At 42.6% G+C, this 23,195-nt stretch overlaps 2 protein-coding genes across 3 annotated transcripts in view; one reads left to right on the top strand and one right to left on the bottom strand.

Annotated features, from left to right (window-relative positions):
• The window catches only part of RARRES1 (retinoic acid receptor responder 1), a 36,057-nt gene extending 29,121 nt beyond the window's left edge, over nucleotides 1-6,936 (top strand). For both annotated transcript variants that reach the window (XM_072727262.1, XM_072727263.1), the window contains exons 5-6: nucleotides 5,673-5,735; nucleotides 6,254-6,936. In XM_072727262.1, the coding sequence (XP_072583363.1) occupies nucleotides 5,673-5,735; nucleotides 6,254-6,403 (213 nt within the window). In that variant the 3' untranslated portion in view covers nucleotides 6,404-6,936. The remainder of the gene's footprint in view (nucleotides 1-5,672; nucleotides 5,736-6,253) is intronic.
• Nucleotides 6,937-16,000: 9,064 nt separating this feature from the next.
• GFM1 (G elongation factor mitochondrial 1) overlaps nucleotides 16,001-23,195 on the bottom strand; it is a 43,946-nt gene continuing 36,751 nt past the window's right edge. Inside the window, exons 16-18 of the mRNA XM_072727257.1 lie at nucleotides 17,957-18,117; nucleotides 17,149-17,202; nucleotides 16,001-17,010 (exon numbers count right to left, since the gene is read on the bottom strand). Of these exons, the coding sequence (XP_072583358.1) occupies nucleotides 16,879-17,010; nucleotides 17,149-17,202; nucleotides 17,957-18,117 (347 nt within the window). The 3' untranslated portion in view covers nucleotides 16,001-16,878. The remainder of the gene's footprint in view (nucleotides 17,011-17,148; nucleotides 17,203-17,956; nucleotides 18,118-23,195) is intronic.

The raw sequence follows: 23,195 nt of genomic DNA, 5'->3' as shown, positions 1-23,195 counted from the left end.
CTGTTCTGTATACACAAAATATTCCATCCAAACAGAGAATATACATTTTTTCAAGTGCACATGAAACATTCTCCAAGATAAACCACATTTTAGGCTGCAAAACAAACCTCAATAAATTTAAGTCCACCTGGTCTCATGTGATGTTCAAAGCCTATTTCCTTACTCATTTTCCGTCTGAACAATACATTCATTGATGTAAGTGGGAACTGCTTCGTGTACCTACGTGCTCCTCCAGGAGTAGCGCAGATGTTTATGTTATATGTGCTTGTGGAATGGATTTATCCCAGGTAACACCCACCTTCGTCTCTTGCCAGTCTTTGTTTTAGTCTATTTTGTCTAAGTATTGCTGCCTTGGCTTTTTTGTTACTTCGCTTTGCATGCAGTGTCTTTTAGTCTCCTGTGTCTTGAGGTGTGAAGCGAGTCTCTCGTGGGTAGAATATAGATGGGTCTTGTGTTTGTTTTTTTAATCCATTCAGTCACCCTCTGTCTTTTGACCAGAGCCTTTAAATACAAATGCTCTAAAGTAATTATTGATAGGCATATACTTACTATTTTAATTTTTTTTCTGGTTATTTTTGTATTCCTCTGGGTTCCTTTTCTTTTCTTGCTCTCCTCTCCTGCGGCTTACTGGCTTTCTTTACTGTGCTTCCTGAATTGCTTTCTCTTTACACTTTGTGCATCTATAAAGGTTTCTGATTTGTCGTTACCATGGTATTTGTGTATAACATCCTATGTGTATAGCAGTCTTGTATTAAGTTGATGGTCACCTAAGTTTGAACACGTTGTAAAAGCACTAAATTTTTACTTATTTTACATATTTTTAGTTTGCATATATTTAATCTCTCAACTAACTTTTGTAGATAAAATTGAATTCACTACTTTTGTGTTTTAACTTACATACTGACTTTATTAGTGACTAATCTACTACCTTTACTATTTGTTTTTTTTTTTTTTTTTTTTTTACTATTTGTTTTTACCAGTGAAATTTTCCTTTCATCATTTTCATCTAGTTAACAGCCATTTCTTTCCACTTAAAGAAGTCCCCTTAACATTTTTTGTAAGGCTGGTTAGTGGTAATGAAATCTTTACTTTTTGTTTGTCTGGAAAACTTACTTATCTGTCCTTCAATTCTGAATGATGACCTTGTCAGGTGTTCTTGGTTGTAGGTTTTTTTTTCATTTCAGCACATGGCTGTATATTATCTTCTGGTCTGTAAAGTTTCTGCTAAATATTAGCTGACAGCTTGATTGGGTTTTCCTTGGGTCCATTTGTTTTCTCTTGCTGTTTTAAAAATTCTCTTTATCATTTTTCATTGTAATTATTCTGTCTTGGTGTGGACATTCTTCATCTTGTTTGGGGCTCTCTGTGATTTCTGGACTTGGATGTCTGTTTCCTTAGATGAGGGAGGTTTTCAGCTATTTTCATAAGTTTTCTGCCCCCTTTTCCCTCTCTTCTCCTTATGGGATCCCAATAATGCTAATGTTATTATGCCTGGTGAGGTCACAGAGGTCCCTTAACTCTTATTTTTTTCTTTTTACTTTTCAGCTTGGGTGCTGCCTATTACCCTGTCTTCCAAGTCACTGAGCGGTTCTTCTACGTCCTCTAGTCTGTTTCCCTTTAGTGTATTTTCATTTTCAGGTATTGCATTCTTCATCTCTGTTTTTTTATTTTCTATAATTTTGTTGAAGTTCTTGCTGAGTTCATCTGCTTTTTTCAAGTACAGTGAATTTCTTTATGGCTGTTACTTTGATCTCTTTCTGTGGTTTTTGTCTAATTTTACATTTGGGATATATTCCTGTCTCCTCATTTTGTCTGAGTCTTCTGGTCTTAAAATTAGTGGCCTGTATAGAAACCGTCTGTGGTGTCCTGTAGCACAGTCTTCCTTCCTGTGTTCGCTGCATCACCCCCTGTTCTTGGTAAGCTGTGATTGCTGTGGACATGCCACTGGTTGGGGCTGGGCCTCAGCCCCCTGGCGCAGTGACCCGTTTCACCGTTGCAGGCACCCTGGGCAGCGTTCACTCTCCATACTGTGGAAGGTCGGGTCTACCGTGGCTGTGGGATCACTGGTGGGCAGCGCTGGCCCTCGGTGTGGCTGGATGCAATTAACCACTGCAGAAGCTGTGGATACACCAGACTACAGGGCCTTCTCCTTGCACAGCCAGCTAAGAGGCGAGCCCCAAGAGCTGCATACAAGTTTGTAGGGTTATCTCTGTCTCCTCTCCCCAGGGCAGGCATTGCTCAGGAGGGGCACCAGTCCTTACCAGCACTGCCTGCTGGGTGTGGTGGGTCTGCAAGGGAACATCAGGGTGGGCACATGCTCCTAGCAAGGTAGGTGCAAAGCACTGGAACTGGCTCCCGTAAGCATCTGGTAATCCAGGCTGGGGAGGGCAAGAAGATGGCACCCACCACTACCTTTGTTCCTGGAGAAATCGCCTGTAGCTCCCTGTTCCCTTGGCACATGTCCTGAGATTAGTCAGTGAGTCTCCTTCACGTATACCCCAGGTGCTTTGCAAAGTGCTCCTTCTGTGCTGTCTTGGGCCTTATTATTTAGCGTCCTGCTCTTGAAAGGCTTCGTTTCCTGTGGCTCTGTCTCTCCAAGCTTAGCCCCCCTGATCTCATAGCTAAATATTATGTGGACTCTACTTTCCAGGGTGGATCCCCAGGGCCACGGGGGTCTGGTATGGGGTGTGATCCTCTCACTCTTGTGTGCTTGTGATATCCATCCCATTTGTGCTTGTCCTGGCAGGGGTCTGGTGCCCCGTCGTGTCTGCACCTCACCTGGCTTTCGTGATGTGACCTTCTCTCTACAACCAGCTGTGGAGGAGCTTTGCCAATTTCTCAAGCTCCTTTCAGAGTTAGTTGTAATAGATGCAGTTGTGGGTTCAGTGTGTCCAGGGAATGAGATGAGCTTGGAATCCTCCTACTGTGCCTTCTTCGCCCTCCTTAGGACCCCTTAATGTCCATACTTTCTTTTCATTTGCAGTTGTACGTGACCTGTTACCAAACTAACAGCCACCTGGACGTAGTATGGCCCAAATATTCAACTTTATTTCTGCCCTGCTTTAGCCAGTCTTCAGTGCCTCTCGTCTGTCCATGAATGTCACTCATCCAACCTACAAATGGGAAAATTGGGATACAAGTAATTGTAGAGTTAAGGAAACAAAAATGCAGAGGGAGAATGGTCACTTAGTAACAGCTTTAGCCTTTTTTTTTACCCTGTGAGGTTTGGGTTTTAGATAAATAGTAACTGAATATGCAGCTTCATCTCTTAGGGCCTATTAAAGGAGGATTAACAAATTTACTAAAGTCCTTGAAATTAACATAAATGTAAGCCACTAGAGCAATCGGTAAATTTGGTTTCAAAGTTGATACACATTTAGAGTTTCCTTAAAGAAAAGTATGCACATGTCCACATAGATTTTCAGATTCTGCTCTTCTGTAGCCACAAAGGATTCCCATGATCTGTCAGCAAAAGCAGTAACCTGGCGACAAGCAGAACAAGGAAGTATGCTTTAGAGTCCCTAAGATCAGATCAATCTACTCTTGTCGAAGACTAGATGCAGGATGGCAGGGCCCATAGAGCCAGGACAGCACAGCGCAGGAAGGCCCGGAGGCTCTGTGGCCCAAGGTGGCTCAGGGAAGTATAGGGATTATGGTTTTTCCGAAAACTTTTTGAGTGGGAGTCCCTGTCTTTACACTCAGGGTTAAAGTCCCCTTTGATGCTGTGGTGCAGGGACGGGCAGGCATACAGACTCACAGCTCCAAGGGAACAAGGCCTGAGGGCAGACGGGGGTAACAAGACGACGATGCAGACATAAAGACAGACCCCCCTGCCCCGCACAGCTGTCACTTTAGGCGGAGGAACAGGTGTCGCTCTTAATGCCACGGGGACCGTACCAAGGGCAAGGGAGGTACTGCTGGCTAAAGAGAAACAAAACCAGATGAGGACTTTCCACACACCCTTGGCCCTTAATTTGAACTGAGAAAAGGTACAAGTGAGCCTTGTTCCAACACTTACGAGTCCAAACCAGGTGTCGTCAGCATCCTGCAGCACCAGCGAGCGGCCCGAGGCCTTAGCCTGGCAGGACGGCCCTGCTGGCCAAGGCTGCGTCCCAGAAGCTGCCCCACCTGCCCCATGCAATCGCCCAGGAGGCCTCCTTCAGGTAGCGAAGATTAATAATTAGGCCCAGTTCCTCTCGGCTCAGAGCACGCTGGGTCTGTGGGGATCGTGCAGTCTGTCTCTAGGAAGATTAAAGCGCTTAGTTACTGGAAAATGTAAAAGTAAATCATCAATTTGGAGGATAAGGATTTGGCATTTGTGATCATTTGAACCAAAGCCAAAGAGATCATTTCTGAATAATATTAAAAAGAACTACCTCAGGGGTGGTCGGGGGGCTCAACGGTTGAGCGTCTGCCTTTGGCTCAGGGCGTGATCCTGGGTCCTGGGATCGAGTCCTGCATCGGGCTCCCTGCCTGGAGCCTGCTTCTCCCTCTTCCTGTATCTCTGCCTCCTTCTCTCTGTGTCTCTCATGAATAAATAAATAAAATCTTAAAAAAAAAAAAAAAGAATTACCTCTTGGCAGAGCGTGCCCCGGCAGGGGTGGCCCAAGCCTGGAATAATTTGCCAGGCCAGGATGTGCAGTGTCCCCTCCTGCTCCCTGGTTTGGTGGACGGTGCTTCCTCCCAGAGAAGGAAGACTCTATAGAAACAAAAATGTAAAGACTTAATAATGTTACTGAGAAAGGTCTTAATTAAATGGTACAGAGTTTACAAACATTGTAATATTAAAAAACATGTAACGCTGTGTCTTTTAGCAAAGTAGTCATCAAATGGAGTTGGAAATTATTTGTTTCAGGGTTTCCTCTCTTTTTTGTCTAAAATCTAGAGACTGTTATGATTTTCCTCCAGAAATGCTATTTTCAAAAACAGAATAAGAAGGCACTGTCCCGGGGAAAAAAAGAAAAAAAAAAAACCTTCAAGTTTATAAGTAAAATCAACTTTTTTAAAAAAGATTTTATTTTTTCATGAGAGACACAGAGAGAGAGGCAGAGGGAGAAGCAGGCTCCGTGCGGGGGAGCCCAATGTGGGACCCGGTCCTGGGACCCCAGGATCATGCCCTGATCCCGGAGGCAGGCAGTAAATCGCGGAGCCCCCAGGGACCCCCAAAACCAATTTTTAAACTGTCCAAATACGTGGTAAGCAGCCTGCCCGCCTAGAAACCTCCAGCTGCTGGTCCTAGAGGCGGTGCGTAAAGAACGCGGGTGGTAAAGTCAGCAGATCCGGGTTCAGTCCCTGGTTTCCACTTACCAGCTGCAACCTGGAACCTGTAACGATCCGCGCTCCCGTAAGACACAGATCACGCCACGACACGTGGGAAGTGCGTAGCCCAGAACTTGGTCCACGGTGGCCTTCGCCGGTCGGGGAGCTGCACAGTCTAGATCCCCAAGGCTGTCGGAGGATTCTCCGTATCCGCACGGGCCCCGCCTCCACCAGGAGCCATACGGACTAGGGAGCGAGGTGCTGGACAACTAGGTTGTCCCCAACCCGGTGACAAAGCAGTAGGAGGCCATGACTTCCTGGGGCCGCGGGCGACCCCCAGGAGAGCTGAGGCAGGGCCCGCAGCTAAACAGGAACCACCGTTCATCGCACTCACCCCCTTTTTCCTTCCCTAGAAAACGAACGAGGATGCGATTGATTTTGATTACACGGTTCTACTCCACGAATTCTCGACGCAGGTACAAAACCCCACGCGTGTAGGAGGTGGCGGAGGGCGGGAAGTGTGGTCCGCGCGGAGCGCGCCTTGGGGCCAGAAGACGCAGCGGGCAGCTCCACACCATTGTCATGGGGTTTTATTCGGGGTAACTTCTTGACAAGGGGTTCAGCAGGCGGGTGACCGGGCACCACGCGGCTCGGTCCCGGCTGTTAGTCCACAGATTTTATGGAACAAGAGGGTGTGTGGAGGCCACTGCCCTGAGGCCAGGGGGCTGACCCCTCACAGACCTCCTGGCACCACCTGGCAGGGTTGGGGGGTCGTTACCAGATCGACTGTAGGGAAGATCAAAACAAGCCTCTGGCATTCGGGGCAGGGCACACGGACCCCCAGGGCCTGGCCATGTTCCCAAGGGAGCCCGTCTCATGGACACCGACAGGGTGGGGGCCGGACGGGCTCAGGATCGTCAGCACCCCCGCGGTACACAACTGCGTTCGCCGGACGTCTTGGCGGATCCTAATACCTGGGACCCTTACTTTCTAGGAAATCATCCCCTGCCGCATTCACTTGGTCTGGTACCCAGGTAAACCGCTGAAGGTGAAGTACCACTGCCAGGAGCTGCACACAGCACAGGAGGGCTCTGGCACCGAAGAGGGCTCAGCTGTGGCGCCAACGCAGCCTAATAACTTCTAGAGACGGAAATAAGATCTGCTCACACCAAATTCTAAACAAAGTGACGGCACCAGATCAGCACTGATCACTCTGGTGGAACAGGGGAGGTGGAGATTCTGATCTTTGGCAAAGCCTGCAGTTACGATCCTCAACAATCACAAGACGTTGGGGTTTTTGTTTTTCCGTTGGTTTCGTTCACTTAATCAATTCTGGGAACGCAGGTGTACTGAGCCCTGCTCCGTGCTAAGCAGTTTACTCCATGGGCTTCTCGGGGTTTCGGCCCTAAATGCTGTGCTTGGATCAATACACATTGAGGAAAACAGAGGATTGATGGTCTCACCTCTGTATTTCCCATTACCTTGAACGTAGCGCAGCCGACTGCTTTCTGTTGCTAGATTCCTGCTACCTAGGATGTAAAGATAATATATCTCAATAAAGCAAACTGTAGAGAAAATATTATCAGTTTAGAAGGAACTTTACTATTTTTTATGATTTCAAGCAACTATTCTTTTTTGTATCTACTTTTAAATAAATATTAACATTTCTACATAAAACGTGTTCGAGGTGTTTGTAGAGATTTGTGTAATATGCTAAATTTGTACTAAACTCTTAGTCTTGTGTAATTCAAATTTTATAAATATGGTGTTTCATGGATAAAGTCAAGTATCTGCAAATGGAATAGTGACATAACTGAAATTCTACCAAATATGTACAATTTTCATTTCTAACGACGAACTGCACGCAGTGTTGGCCTAAATCCGTTTATAAAAGTCAACACGGTATGTACCCTAAGCAGATTCGGTGGGGGACCTCCCCAGGGCAGGAGGAAGAGACCCAGCGCGTGCGGCATCGTCTGCCTCTCAAAGTTCCTAGCATTTCTGGGGGAGGGATTCAATTTTTACTCTGCCCATCAAGGTTCTTCTAGCTGGACACGAGACAGATTCACAGGAGGAAAAAAGAAACCACCCGGAGAGGCCTAGTAACGCCGCTGGCACCCGGAGAAATGACCACGGCAGGCACTTTCTATACTTAATAAACAGTGTGAATCTCTAAGGAATTAGCAAAGAAAACTTTGGGAGCCTCGATTAGTAAGGAATTCTCCAGAGTCCGGGCTGAGGCAGCGAATTAGTTACAAGTCACAGGGTTGTCTACCCGTCCTTAGTCTACACGTCCTGCCTCTGACGCCGAGGCCCCACCCAGTGGTACGGGAAGGCTCGTCCTCACGTGGGAGGTTCGCTTCCTGCTGGGGGGGTGGGGGGAGAGCGTCCCTGCTGTGTCTGTCTCTTAAGTGACTTTATTTGAAATAACCAATACGCCCAAGTGGGACCCCGGGTGGCCCCCCCCCCGGCCCCTGCAGTCCCCTCACTGACGCTTCCCTAGAAGTTGCAGAGAACGCACGACCCGGCGGGGCGGTCCTCCTCGCTGGAGCTCTCGGTGGGACACTAGGCGATTCAGGCAATCTCCTCGGGGACAGTGACGGGAGCCGCTCGGGGCTGCCCACGGTTCCAACGATCGGATGACAAGAGGCGTTTCTGGGAGATGAGCGGGCAACGACGGCTAAGGCCTGGGTCGAATTCTAAACGGGTTAGTGACGCGGAGGGCAGCCGGCCGCGCCCTGGGTGGCAGCAGGGACAGATGCGCCTGCGGCGGTTTCTCGGACGTTCGCGTGGCCAGGGTCCAGGAAAAAGGCCAGTTCTAGTTCTCAGATGACTCTGAGGCAAAGGAGAGAAACCCAAGACGCTCACGTGGACGGTGGCACCAGGCCCCGGGGCCTGGCCCAGGTTCTAACGAGCTCCATCCGGACCCAACATCCACATCGCCTTACTGAGACCTTTTTCTCTAATCACCCTTAGTCTTGCCAAAAATAGGTCAAACCTATTAGCCTGATTCAGACCAATTTGCGAAATAAACCCAGCTTCAGCTCCCCTGGTCCGGTCACTCACCTGAGGACAGCGGCAATGACGACCGGTCCCAGCGGCCCTTTCCAATCTGCGGGTTTTGTAAGGAATCTCCTGACCGAGGCCGAGGGTTCGGGGTCAGCCCCTCTCCCGGCCGCCACGATTCACGAGCTCGGGAGCCGGAGCCTGCGAGCAAGCCCCCGGGCTGTTCCGCCAAGTCAGCCCGGAGCTGTCGGTCTCTGCGGGTCTCCCTCCGCTGCGGGACGTCCCAGCGAAGACTGGTAGGACAGCCAGTGCCCCCGGCTGTGGCCTGCTACGGGGAGGACAGGCTGGTCCTGAATTCACGCACACAAAAAATCATTATGAAAGCGTAAGGATCCTCGCTGGGCGTTTAGGCATTCTGGAAAGATCAGATAGGGAGAAAAAGACAAATATTCCAATTTTTCCCCAAACATACATTTGATCAAATTGCTCTAAGTCACAGCATAAAAGAAAACCTTTTCCTTAAATCCGAAAAAAAAAAACCCCTCAAAATATAAAACTCATTAGTGGTTCCAACAGGAATGTCCTAGAAATTATAATCATCCTCTTCATTCAGTCCCATGTTCTTGGTTCTTGTTCTGCTTGAGCCTAGTTTTTCTACTAGTTCCAGAAATTCTTACTCAGTTCAGTTTTATGATCAAGGTCGTCAGAAGAAACCTGGACTCAGGGTTCCCCCCTTCAAGGGTCTCACTGAAGACGAAACACCTGCAGGGAAGCTTCTGTGAAAGCATCGGAGCCGAAGTCTTCGTGTCAGGGGACCCCCGGGAAGGGCTCATGGGCTGAGCATCCGCCTTCGGCCCAGGGCGTGAGCCCAGGGTCCTGGGATCGAGTCCCAGGTCGGGCTCCCTGCATGGAGCCTGCTGCTCGCTCTGCCTGGGTCTCTGCCTCTGTCTCTCATGAATAAATAAATAAAATCTTTTAAAAAAAAGTCTACGTGTCTGTAAATGATAAAAGACTTAGGAACGGCCCTGGTGAAATAGCTGATTAGAACGAATCGTAATGCGGGGGACAAGCAAATCTGGTTACTCCGGACACGTAACACATCAAGGTAACAACATACTAGGACATAGCAATTTCACCCAATTTTCAAACACTTATGTTAATAAAGTATCCGCACAAATATAACCTAAGAGGGTTTAGCTCCACTGCCTGAGAATGCTCCCGTGTACCCGGACCTCACAAATAAGCCTGGTTAGTAGGATACGCTCCCTCGTCTAAGGCAGATCTTCTGAAACGTCCCCTCAGCCCTCTGGAATCTTCCGGTTAGAGTGTTGTTAAAAGATTTCATTTCAGACCTTGATTTTGGCACGTTTCTAAAAAAGTATCAAAAGGTTTGAACATGTGACTTGTAGGCTCACGGATCATTTTGAAACCATACTTAGCCATTTAACCAAAGTAGAAAAGATTCCAAAAGCAACTGCAGACGGTTTACAGTTGTGAACCAGGTGGCTCAGGTTTTTTTTGATAATCAAAAACCCAACAGAGACAAAACGTAGAATCTTTGTTTTTCCAGGCAGATTACATGAAAGGTAAAGGAAAACTTTGTTTTAAACTCTTACAAAAACCAAAACAATAACCTAAGAGAATGTTTTCCTTTTAGCACAGAGAAAAAGGATTCTAATATCGCACCAGTGTACTTTTGATAATCAGCCTCACTTTAGGACAAAATTGTTTTCCCTCAACAAAAATGTATTTTTTTTTATGTCTCATACTTTTTCTTATCAAAAATATGTATCTTACTTTCCTTGCAGAGTTGCTTACCTTATTTCTAGTACATTTAATACCATATATTAATTAGAATTCCTCACCCTTAGAAAATGTAATTTCTAGGGTAAATGAAGTTGTAAGCAATTGTGAATTGCCTCATACACCAGCAATTTCCGCACTGGCAAAGTTATGGATGCATTTTATAATTTCTAGGAACATGAGTTTATTCCCAGTTTTTAATAAAGTGCAAAACATGTTTAACTAACGGACGGACCCAAATTGATTTTTTAGTTTCTCTGTAATAAGGAAACCAAAAGTAGATAAACATGTTTAGTAATTAATGTTTCTCATTTTGCCTTATTTGGAAATGACCTAGATATTCAATGAATTCAACATAATCCGTCACTTAAACTTAGCAAATCTTCAGAGTTTCAAGATTACCAAAAAGATCTGGGAAACCTTTCTTAAAAATTTCCCTAATTTTTTTTTTTTTTTTGTTATTTACATCTATTCCACGTACTTGGTCTTAACAAACTTAAGTTACCCATAGAGTTCAAGAGACAGCAAAGTCCATCATCCTCCCAAGCTATGATGATTATTTTTTTAAACATTTTGTAACAGAGATAACATCAACTTAGTTGACTCTAAACTCAAGCAGGATAAAAATTTTAATTCTAACGCCAGTAATGTTAAAAACATGTCTATTTTAAGTCAACAACCTTAAATTAGCTTCAATACTAAGTATTTTTTCAGATCATGCGAACCCGAAAAACAACTGGGTTAGTTTCTAAGAGTTTTAGGATGCCCAATCCCACAGGTGCTCACCTTCAAACCAACTAGACAGGGCTCGTTTACAGCTGGTTTCAGTAGACAGACGATGGATGATGGATGGACACACACACAGGGACAGACACAAACAAAAATCTTATAGCTTTTATTTTTAATAATATTTGGGGTGAGGACATTATAGGCCTGATTTCCTCCCTTCCACCCTCCCTTCCTTTCCACTGAGAAACTTCTTTAAGTTTGCATTTCAAAGAAGGGCTCTGAAGTCCGGGAGGGGGTGGGGTAGAAAATTTACATCATAAAGACGTCGAGAAAGAATCCAAGTTTTCTCCAAGGTGGACTCTTTGGGACACAGGAGCTTCCTATCAGAGGTGCTAGAGTCTGCGCATAACACCCTTCCTAGCAGTTTGTATTTCCAAAAAGCCTCTTTCCCCTTTTAAAAATTCCATCTTAGGTGAAATGAAAGCAAAAATAAACTATTGGAACTACACGACAATAAAATACTTCTGGGCAGCAAAGGAAACAACAAAACGTAAAAGACCAACAACTTATTGAATGGAGAAGATTTGCAAGTGACAGATCTGATAAAGGGTCAGTCTCCAAAATATATAAAGAACTGCTACAGGTTAATACCCCCCAAAACCATCCAATTAAAAATGGAAGACATGGGCAACCCGGGGGGACTCAGGGGTTTAGCGCCGCCTTTGGCCCAGGGCGTGACACTGGAGACCCGGGATCGAGTCCCACGTCAGGCTCCCGGTGCATGGAGCCTGCTTCTCCCTCTGCCTGTGTCTCTGCCTCTCTCTCTCTGTATCTCTCATGAATAAATAAAATCTTTAAAAAAAAAAAAAAAAAGGAGGACATGAACAGACATTTCTCTCTAGACGACACCGAGATGGCCAAGACACCCGAACGATGCTCAGCAGCACTCATCATCAGGAGACGCAAGTCAGCCTCCACCACATCGGTGAGAACAGCTAAAACCAGTAACACAGGAAACAACAGGTGTTGGCGAGGTCGTGGCCAAAAAGCAGCATCCTCACGTACGGTTGGTGGGACTGTAAACTGGCGCAGCCACTGTGGAAAACTGTGGAGCTTCCTCAAAAAGTTAAAAGTAGTTAAAAGTAGAGCTGCCCTAGGATCCAGTAATTGCACTCCTGGGTATTTAGCCAAAAAACATAAAAACACGAATTCAAAAGGGTCCACGTACCCCTGTGTTTGCCGCAGTGTTTACAATAGCAAAGCACGGAAGGAGCCCGAGGTGCGTCAACAGATGAATGATGAAGAGCACGTGGGGTTTAGGTACCACGGAGTAGGATTCAGCCACAAAAAAGTGACATCTGCCACTTGCGACAACCTGGGTGGAGCCAGAGTCTGACGCTAAGTGAAAGAAGTCAGAGACGGAAACACCTAGGATTTCACTCAAATGTGGAAACAAAACAAGGGAAAAAACACAAACCAAAAAAAAAAGGCTCTTTATAGTCAAACAGGTGGTTACCCGACGGGGAGTGGCGGGGGGGGGGGGGTGTGTGTGCAGCAAATGGGGCCCCTGGTGGCTCCGTCCCTTAGGTGATGACCCTTGACTTCAGGCTGTGACCTCAGGGGGAGAGACCCAGGCCCTGGCAGGGAGTCCGCTCCGCCTCTCTCTCCCTGTGCCCGTCTCCCCACCTGTGCTCGCTCTAAAATAAATACACCTTAAAAAGAAGGAGTCCCTTTATCACGATGGGCCCAGAGTCGCGGACGGAACTGCAGCATCACCGTACGGCACCTGCACCTGAGAGGACACCGGGTGCTCCCTAGCCTGGAATCCAAACCTAAAACTTAGAAAAAGGCGGGCCTGGAAGGCGTCCAGAGCTGCATTTCTGGTTTTGTAGCCATTCGTAAGACAAAGACGGTGGCTTCCGATCCCCCCTCCTCCAAGAAGTGGATTATTATCGCCCGAGTATGTTTGGACTGACCTGCCTCTTTAAACTTTTATGTTTTTTAAGATTTATTTATTTTAGAGAGGGAGGGAGAGCACACGAGAAGGCGAAGTGCAGAGGGTGCTGGAGAGGGTGGGAGGAGGAGGGAGGGGGAAGGGAGGGAGGGGGAGGGAGGGAGGGGAGGGTGGAAAACTTTACACTGAAGAGAAAAATTTTATAGACACGGACTTTACAAAATAAAAAAGAACAGGTGATGCTTTTTAGATCTAGTTTATATATTTTTCTATTTAAACCCCAATCCTTTGTCCCATCTTCCCAATATCCACCTGACGTAAAGAACCACGAAGTCTTCTGAGGCCCCGGAAACAATCATTCAAATGAACCACCAGGTCGCCCACCTATGTAATAATACAAAGTAAATACTTTTTTAAAAAAAGTATCTACAATGACTAAATCACATCAAGATCAACCGATAAGCTCCTTCAACTGAAGTTACCTAAATAATCTCCAGAAAAGGTGCCGAGATTATAGTAATAACGTCAATATCCTGTGATCTTTAATCAACTTCTCAGTATCACACAAAGGGCCAGAAAGGGCCTTTGGCTGTCTAGTCTCAGTTATCTCAAAGTCCACTTGCTCATGAAAGCATTTTTTATTTATTTATTTATTTATTTATTTATTTATTTATTTATTTATTTATTTTGAATTTTTATTTATTTATTTATGATAGTCATCAGAGAAAGGCAGAGACACAGGTAGAGGGAGAAGCAGGCTCCATGCACCGGGAGCCCGACGTGGGATTCGATCCCGGGTCTCCAGGATCGTGCCCTGGGCCAAAGGCAGGCGCCAAACCGCTGCGCCACCCAGGGATCCCTGAAAGCATTTTTTAATTAATGAGATTAGGCTCCCAAATAATGACCATTACTCAACGTACAGATTTATTTCAGTAAAATAGATCATGAAGAGGAATTCCGCACACAGACAACACGCAAACACAATTGCCTAAATGCATAAAACTCCCAAAACTTAAACTAAATATTTCTAATATCACCATTACCAGATCTTCTCTAGCACAATCTCAGAGTGGCTGACCTGATTTTACTCATATTGATTTTGCCGGCTAACAGCAGAGAAAAATCACTTCATTGGCCTTGACGTAAAATTAAAAACTCTAAATTCCCTAAGTCGTCTTTAGGAGCCTGAATTCTGTGGGGGCCCTAAATTCTTCTGAGTCCCCTGGCCGATGGCAGGTATATACAGCATCACATCTATCTTCCTAATCTCTAGAGCTTCCAAAATTTTAAGATATGCAAAATAATACGAGGATTTTGTCTACACTCCATTGCTTTCTACTCCAGTTTTCCTACTTGAATTATGAATTGTTAGAAATTAAACAAATTCTTCTCAAAGTCACCCGAAAGTCTCTATATTTGCCCACAAACGACAGTTCTTCACGATGGGTTTATTCCACCAATTTCTCCCAGCTTAGAAAATCCTACGAGCTGCAGGTTCTGTGACCGTGCTTAGCTTCCAAAGTGCAGTCCCCTAACCTGCTGCCTGACAGTTACTTGAATGGAAAAGTGAATGAGTGAACACTCACAATGAGCCACAAACACGACCAACTACTTCAAGGGTGCATTCTGGTGTTCTCTATACGGAGACATTTTAAGCAGCAATTACAGCTCTCGGTCAACCATTTACAGTTTGAGCAACGCAAATAGTCATCTTCTTACAAAGGGACAGACTTCTACGGGGTCACAGATTACTATTACCTGGTAGCTGCCTTGCTATTGGCATCAATTTTAAAACTCCTCCAGATTCCAAAAACATTAAGATATGAAAAATTCTAACAGTTCAGGACTAAATTTTAATGATTTTGCGACTAAATAAGACTGAGCAAGGAGGAAAGGAAGGACAGAAAATTAACCTTATTTCTTTAAAAGCAAAGTTAATCAAACTACATTCACAGAGAAGAAAATTAATAATATGACACATCTAAACAAATTTCCCATTTCATGTGTAGGAAATGCAGGAAATACTGGTCTTTAAACTTCCCTGTATATTAGAATCAAGCGGAAGACTTTTAATCTTGATCCAGAGGGTCAGTATCCAGAGGCCGGACGGGGCGTTTCTTTTTAAGCTCCCCATGTGATTTTTAAAGTGCAGCCAGGATCAGCGGGTTGGGAATCCCTGCAATACGGACTCCCTAGTGCTGTTACTTTTCTCTGACACAACACCGTCTTTCTTTAAGTTAGCCAACAATTATCTTTCATAAGAGTAACATAAAAAATCATTTATGAACTCTAATTTTTTTCCTTGCTACAGACTGTGGTTGCTACGTGGTCTTCACCAATTAAAACCGAATTAGCAAGAGATGGCGGTTCTGGCCCTAGATCTGTCCCTATGTCATTCCACTCTTGTCACTCCCACCAGCCAGGACTGTGTTTTTGCCTATGAAATGCTGGTGTTGGATTAAGCATCTAGGTTTTTTTAATAAATAAGCAAAATGTTTAACAAGTTAAAAGCACATCAAAATTTATCCATCTTCCTAACTGTTGGCAATAGCCAGAGAAACTGTGTTAAATTCTAGGAAGGCATTTCCTCATCAGGAAAAATTTTCAAAGTCATCGTCAAACGCCAAAGCATTTCAACAAAATTGATTGCTGTTCAACAAAATAAAAAAATAATCAACAAAATCAGGTCTGATGATACAGACATATTCCTGGGGAAAATGCATTTGGTTCGATGAATACAACTAATTATCAACTTGAAAATTTAACAAGCTGTGTGGTTTTGGACAAGTTATTTACCTTCTCTGTGCTTTTGCTTTTTCTGTTACAAAATGGACATAGTAATAGTACCCACTTTCATTGGGCTGTGAAAATGAAATTAGATGATGCATCCAAAGCATTTAACAGATACTTTGAAAACATGCTCAATACTTCAAAAAATCTTTCTCTAGAAACCTTAAGTTATAAAAAGCCAAACCTATAAATCAAGAAAAAGAAAGGAATTTAAAAGTTATGTTATTTCTATTATCCTCTAAGGGAAAGGACCAGGAAATTTGTCACATCAGATGATTTTGGGATGAAGAAATCCTAAACAATAGGGTAGAGCCGTCCCAGAAAGTCCAACCTATTCTAGAAACAAAAACTTAACATTTGTTCTTTCACAACATCAATGAATACAGTGTAATGATAAATTCCAGCAGACTCAAATGCAACTAGTGTTTACCAGGTGACTGAAAATGACCAGGCAGCTACTACGTAAATTATATTTTATTATTCAGAGTTGGAGAAACACAGAATGAACACGGGTAAGAAGAGCATAGGCAAAGGTCTGCTTTTCATTTTAAAAGGTCCACAAGAAACGAACATAAAAACAGGCAATTATAACTTTGCAGAAGCCACAAAGTGACGCAATCACCTATATATAAAACACCTAGAAATTTACTAGCCATCGTAATATCCCAATGAAGAATCTGATAAATGTTCTCTACTGAGAACATGTGAAATCCACACTTAAAAAAGTCTTGTTCCAGTGTGCGTTGGTGGTATAGTGGTGAGCACAGCTGCCTTCTACAAAAGCCTGCTCATCAAAAGAGGACACTCCAAGAAGCGTCACGATATATGCAACTTAGCAAAACAATAATTTAAAAAATTAATTATAGAAGTATGAGACATAGATAAAGCAAATATGACAAAATAAATTATGTGATGAACAAATTGTTAACAAGACTGTTCATTACGGAGTCTTCAATGCAAAACATGGGTGTCTGTTCTTTGTATTGTTTCTTTTAGCTTTTTCTCTATGTTGAAAATTCTTAGCATAAAAAATTCAGAAGGGAAGTTTACATCCCATGTAAACTTAGAAGTATCACTGAAATCAGTCTCTTCTTCTCTTAGATGCTCAATATATCTCAGTAATAACCATTATTTTATTTGAGGTTTTTCAATGAACTATGAAACCAATCAACAGAGTGGACATACGCAGAATTATCTTTGAATATAACGGAAGCTCCTGAATACACTAGGAAGGGCTTCTAAATTTTGTTTCAGCCTGAATTCATCCCACCAGGGTCCATTAAAGTATCTGGATCTTGCAGATACAGTCGCAGCCAGTCAACCTAGCGTGAAGGAAGTTAGTTCTTGGCTTTTCCTTTTTTTACAGGAAGTTGACCTGTAGCTTCTAAGTACTTATTGACGAGGTCCTCTTGCGTGGACGGTGAACATGGCTGATACCTGCAGTACTCCATTGTGTATTCCCCCTTTCCCTAAGGCGTTAAAAAAAAAAAAAAAGAAAACCAAGATTTTGTTTGTTTTGGTACATCTACCAAGGTAGTCATGCAAAGACAGGATTTCACCTATTTGACACCGTGTGGGGTGGTTTCTTAAAGAGCACACCTGCTTACCTCTGTGCATGACCTAAGTTCAGTGGAGTAACCGAACATTTCGTTTAGAGGCACCTGAAAAACACAGTAGATAGTACTGCTTATTGAAAAATATTTTTGAAAAGTACAGAAAAAGCCTTGGGCATTGAATGCCCTTAGACTTCGATTTCTAATAATTACTCCTGATTTCAAAGAATTACAAAGCCAGAGAAGTACTTTTGTTTTACTGAATGTAAAAAAAATCTTACTTAAAAATAATTTAATGTGACGGTCACAACCAGAAACCAAATCATTCCATTTCACAGGGCGAATCACACGGACGGCCTTCCCCCTCATACCCACCCCGCACTCTGGCTGCAGCTCAAGCACGGAGAAGTGCTTCTGTGAAAATGTTACTACAACTTTCCTCTGGACACCTCAAGGATATGCTGACAGCAGTGTCCTAGGAGGCCTTGTGCAATGGGATACACACTCTCACCCATGAGGTGTAAATAAAGTACAGGCAATGGAACTCAATTATTATCCAGTAAATCAGACATAACATGATAAAGCAGCTACAGAAATGGACTTGTAACAAGAAAGATAACTTTTATACATCTAAGAAAATGACATATTCACAAAGGCCCACAGAAATCCTATTTGTAGCTTTTGCATTTAAGAGTTGCTCTAACAGCAAATTACAGAAATTGCCACACATACCTAAGCCCAAAATACAGCACTTGAATAGCTGGGAAAATGTGTCGATTTGCTCTACACTCTCCGAATGCTGCCCTACAGTCTCCTTCTGTGGTCACTAAAAGTAAGATCGTCAGTGCCCAACAGTACTTACATCTGCATACAGCGTAAAATAGTCCTCAATCCCATCTTGTCCCGTGATTACACCATGGCGCCGGTTAATTCCTGCGATCACCTGTCCCTGAAATTCATTTGGGGCGATAACTTCCACAGACATAATAGGTTCAAGAATACATACCGTTGCATTTGCCAAAGCTGGATTAAAAAAATACAATAATTAGTTTATTAATCTTTAAATAAATGGAAACTCTTTCCTACCCAGATACATAAAAGGGAGAGTGCTCTCCAAAGGCACACACATGAGTGATGAGGTTAAGACATTTGACCTGGACTCTTTTTTTCTAATAGTGGTTAATAGTCATTCTCCTAAAAAGGAAATTCCAGTAAGACAACACATAATTATAGTATTACTATTTCTATTACTACATTTTTATCCTTAAACATTACTAAGCTGCAGAGACTATAAAAGGGGTCTTTAAACAACATTCAATCAAGTTCTTTACCATCTAAATTATCCAGCTGAGGATTACTTATTCTCTCCCACTGTCAAGTCTTTAACCAGGTAAACCAATTCTTTCTGGTTGGTCCCTGGAAGATAGTTATTTTTAACTATAAGAGAATAACTTTTATCATATATTAGAATTTAATAATAAGTCACACCTGAGATGTGTCTTTCCTTTTCTAGGTTAAATAATTTCAACACGATTAAGAATTAGAAGACCAAGTTTCTAGTTTCTGCTCTGACCCTAACAAGTTATACACGTCTTTCAGAAAACCAGTATGTCCAGCCCTCAAATTTCTTCACCTACAAAGTAGACACTGGATGTGAAGACACATTTAAGCACTCAAATGTGTGTGTCCAAGCTTATTTTTTATCCCCCTTAATACATAACTAGAACACTTCTCAATTGTGACAAATACTGACTGTGGAGAGTATATAAAAACATTTCAAACGTTCATATTTAATTTGTATGTTATGATGGTGTGGAATAATACTGCAGCCTCAGAATGGATGCATTATCTCTAAATAAAGACTTTAAGCAAAACACAGAAAAGACGACAAAGAAAATATTTTAAGATAATCATAGCTTTCTGGGCACCAATTTGTTTATGATAAATTAATCGGCAATCACTCTTACCCAAATTCACTCAAGCACTTCTCTTAAAGACACTATTAGCTTAAGTGCAATAACTGTAAAAACAATTTAATATGCTTGGATTTCTTTGAAATATTTTCTAATTCAAATCATAGCTCAGATCTACCTTTGATTAATTAATCCTAATTAGTGAATTTTGTTCTAAAAAGAGAAGTAAGGGAACTTTGCAGACTCCTATTCTTCATCAGCTAAGCCCCAAAGAACCCTCCCAGACATCTAAAGCACCAGACTAACCATTCTGGACTGCAGAAACAGCTCTATTTCTTGTAACATCCTGGGTTACTCCCTGGCTCTAAATAAACACAATTAATGCAAAAGGCACCCCGGAAGACAGATGTGAGCAGACATATGAAGATTTAGTACACATTACCTACTGCTTCCAGGAGGTCAGTGACATAAAAGAGCTAAACTGTGAAAGGGTCATATTTTACAGGGAAGGAAGGGCCAGGTATATGGTGCCCATCACTTAATTGCTGGGGATGTCCTGTCCAGTTCTCAGTTTCATATTCTCTCATCCAGCTCCTTTCAGCTTCCCCTTTTCCCCTAAATTCACCTCTTGACTCTGTTCCAAAGAACCTCGTCCTTATTCACGCCTTCTTCTAACCCGCTGTGACTAGACTGGAGTTAATTCACCCTGCAGTATTCAACAGTCCCACGGCAGCCCACTCCTAAAAGCAAAGTTTCCTCAAGCAGATCCATGTGTTCTACGGCTTTTTAATAAGACAGTTAAGAAAAAATACCGTCATCATCACAGGAACTTTTAAGCCTGAACTGGTGAGAAGAGGTGGTAATATTTTTATTTCAGCCCACTAGGAGTAACGTTGGTAACACCAGGCCAGGTGCTAAAGGGGCCGTATGAGGTGGTGGTCACTGGCTAGGACTCTGGGCTGGGCTTAACTCTCAGCTCCACCACTGTCATGTAACGTTGAGCCATTCAATTAACTATTCAAGAGTCCTAATTTTCTCAACTATAAGGTCACTGTGAACACAAGATATGATAATTCACGTACTCAGCATAGTGCAGGGCACATAAGTGCTCAGGAAATGTTATTACGACCACTCTGAGACAGGAAGCTAGGGAATGGGTGGCACGGCACAGTCCCAGCCAAAGGTAATATGAAGAGTGACTAGCGTTCACTGCCCAAGTATGCACGTTTCAAATACATCCTTATTTTTAATTTTACATTCTCTCATATAATATTGTGGACTTACGGTCTCCAAGGAGCCTGGGGGAAGTTCCTATGACTTGCTCATTTCCACACGGTAAGTATGGAGCAAAGCTGGGGTTTAATCTCAACGTCCTCCACGTGATGGGGCAAGAGGTCAAAGAAAGGGCACAGTCAAGCTAAAGGAGCTAACCTTTGCTAGTCTAGGCCTTTATTTCTCTTGTACAGCGGCTTCTGGGGAGACCAAGCACAGTGCTCTAAAACCTGGCCACAGAAAATGATGGCAACAGTCACATCCGTCAGGTGGAACATGCCCAAACAGAACATTCGCTTTCAGATTTCAGCTTTAGTTCCATCACTGATTAATCTCAGGGACCAGGTTTACACTGTGACAACACAGTTTCAGTTTTCATTTTTTTAATGAAAAAAAAAAAGAGAATTTGAACTATTTCTCTTCCAATTTTGATAACAGAGAATAGCTTGTAGGTCTAAGCTATTATGACACTGGGCTCATTTATCAACATTTTCACCCCAAAACTCTCACACTGTATTCAACAGAGGTATATGCATGACAAGATGATTTTCTTACTGAACTTACTGAACTAAGGAAAGTTTCCTTTCACCCTATACACATCTGTCTTTCAATCATGGATGACTGAATAACAGATGAAGAAACAGGAAAGAAATTCATTTTTCATGATAGCACCCTGATTTGCACGTTTATCTGGCAAAAAAAAAAAAAAAAAAAAAAGTAATTCTCAATTACTACCTATCTAGTGCTTTTCCTTTGCACCCACCAGGCAGTTAATCACATTTAATGTTTGTGCACTTCAATAATTAAAAAGAAAATGGCACATATTCATCTGTTTAGTTAATATTCACAGACATATACACTGTTTTCATGGATACTGTGTGTAAATTATGGGCATCTACCCCTGCACTTACAGTTCATACAAGAGCAATTAAAAAAGATGATGAGGCTCTTTGTTACAGACGCCCATACCAATTATCTGGCTTTGTGTAAACTCCGTCTCCAGGAAAGCTTATCAATTTCCAGTCAAGAATCAGCACAGAAAAATTGATTTGTAATTTAGCTGTGCTTGTAAGAAGTACTGTAATATGTATGTATATCAAATCATCAAATACATATTTAAAATACCTTACAATTTTGTCAGTTACATTGCAATAAAGCTGACAAAAAGTACAAAAGTGATTACAATTACAGATTTACTGAAGTGGTAAACACCCGAGGGCAAAAGAGGCAGGCATTTTAATGTGAATCATGCGTAACAAAATCTTATTTTCTTTATGACTTAATTTCCCTTTTACCTATCAATGCAATCTTCAGTTTATGACAAGATTTCCAGATCACAGATTTCAACTGGATTTTTAATAGCTGGCGTAAAGAAAATGAAGGATTTTTGCTCCTTTTCACAACTGAGAAACCAGCACACAAATTAACGGCTGCCATTTAAGTAACATAAGTAATTAGCAACCTGGTCAAGAAATGAGCAACTTTCTCCAACCATTGCCCCACACCGATCACAGATGCAAACAGAAAAACAACACAAAGTCCAAAATTCATGTAGAATAAAAAAAATCGTGATTTACAGAATGCGTAAAAAATGTTATGATTTATCTATTTTTTACTGTCCATTTTGATTCCCTTTGATAAAAATGTTTCTGAAATGCTTTGTAAATCATAATTCTCCAGTGTAAAGATACTTATGTATATTATTAATAATGAATATGGAAGAGATGACAAAGAGAATGAATGTTCAGTTTCAAGCTTCTTTATTGAATAACCCTGAGGTCAAATTGCTGTTATTTGCTTTTTTTTTTTTAAAAGCAAGAAATCAGATATACCTGCCAATTGTTTAGGTTTCTGGTTCATCAGCAATTTAATAGACCTGCTATTCTATGTGGAAAAGGTTGACAAGGCCAGCGGTTTAGCAAGAGGTCTACACTGTAAATAAAGTTTACGGAGTTCTTTCAAAACATGTTGGTATCCTCAAAATGCCAAAAAGCCTACAATTTCATACATTTAAAAATTTACTTACAAATCTGATTCCCTGACATCTGAATAAGTCACTAAAAATAGCGTAACTGTAATGTTTCTATAGTATTTCTTAGTCTTCTGAGCACCTCTATCTTCTTTATTAAAAACATAATGCCAGGCAGCCCAGGTGGCTGCTCAGTTCAGCCCAGGGCGTGATCCTGGAGACCCAAGTCCCACGAGTCCCACGTCGGGCTCTGTGCATGGAGTCTGCTCCTCCCTCTGCCTGTGTCTCTGCCTCTCTCTCTCTCTTATGAATAAATAAATAAAATCTTTAAAAAATAGAAAAAAACCCCTCCCCCCCAATAGCCAAAATATGGAAGAGCCCAGATGTTCATCGACAAATGAATGGATAAAGGGGTGGGAAAAAGAAATTTTTAGCCGTCAAAGAAAATGAAATCTTACCATTTGCAACAATGTGTATGGAACTAGGGAGTATAATGCTAAGTGAAGTAAGTCAGAGAAAGACAACTACCATGATTTCACTCGTATATGGAATTTAAGAAACAAAACAGATGAACACAGGGGAAGAGAGGGAAAAATAAAATAAGACGAAATCAGAGAGGAAGACAAGCCATAAGAGACTCTTAACCACAGGCAACAAATATTAAGGGTTGTGGAGGGCGGGGTGGGGGAGGGGTAACCAGGGGCCGGGCATTAAGGAGGGCACATGATGTAAGGCCTGGGTGTTACATGCAGCTGATGAATCACTAAACTCTACCTCTGAAATGAATAATGCACTATATGTTAATTAATTGACTTAAAAAAACCAAGTGGCAAAACAGAACCTACAGATTATAAATTTAAGCCTATAAAAAGTACTAGGTAATTCAGGAGAATAAAGTAGGTTTCTAATTTTGTGAGAGAGAGAACACAGCCATCTACCCTCACTTC

This window comes from Vulpes vulpes, chromosome 11 (genome assembly GCF_048418805.1).
Source record: "Vulpes vulpes isolate BD-2025 chromosome 11, VulVul3, whole genome shotgun sequence".
NCBI classification, from domain to species: domain Eukaryota; kingdom Metazoa; phylum Chordata; class Mammalia; order Carnivora; family Canidae; genus Vulpes; species Vulpes vulpes.
Note: the sequence above shows the minus strand (reverse complement) of the source record. Positions and strands in the feature narration are given on the sequence as shown.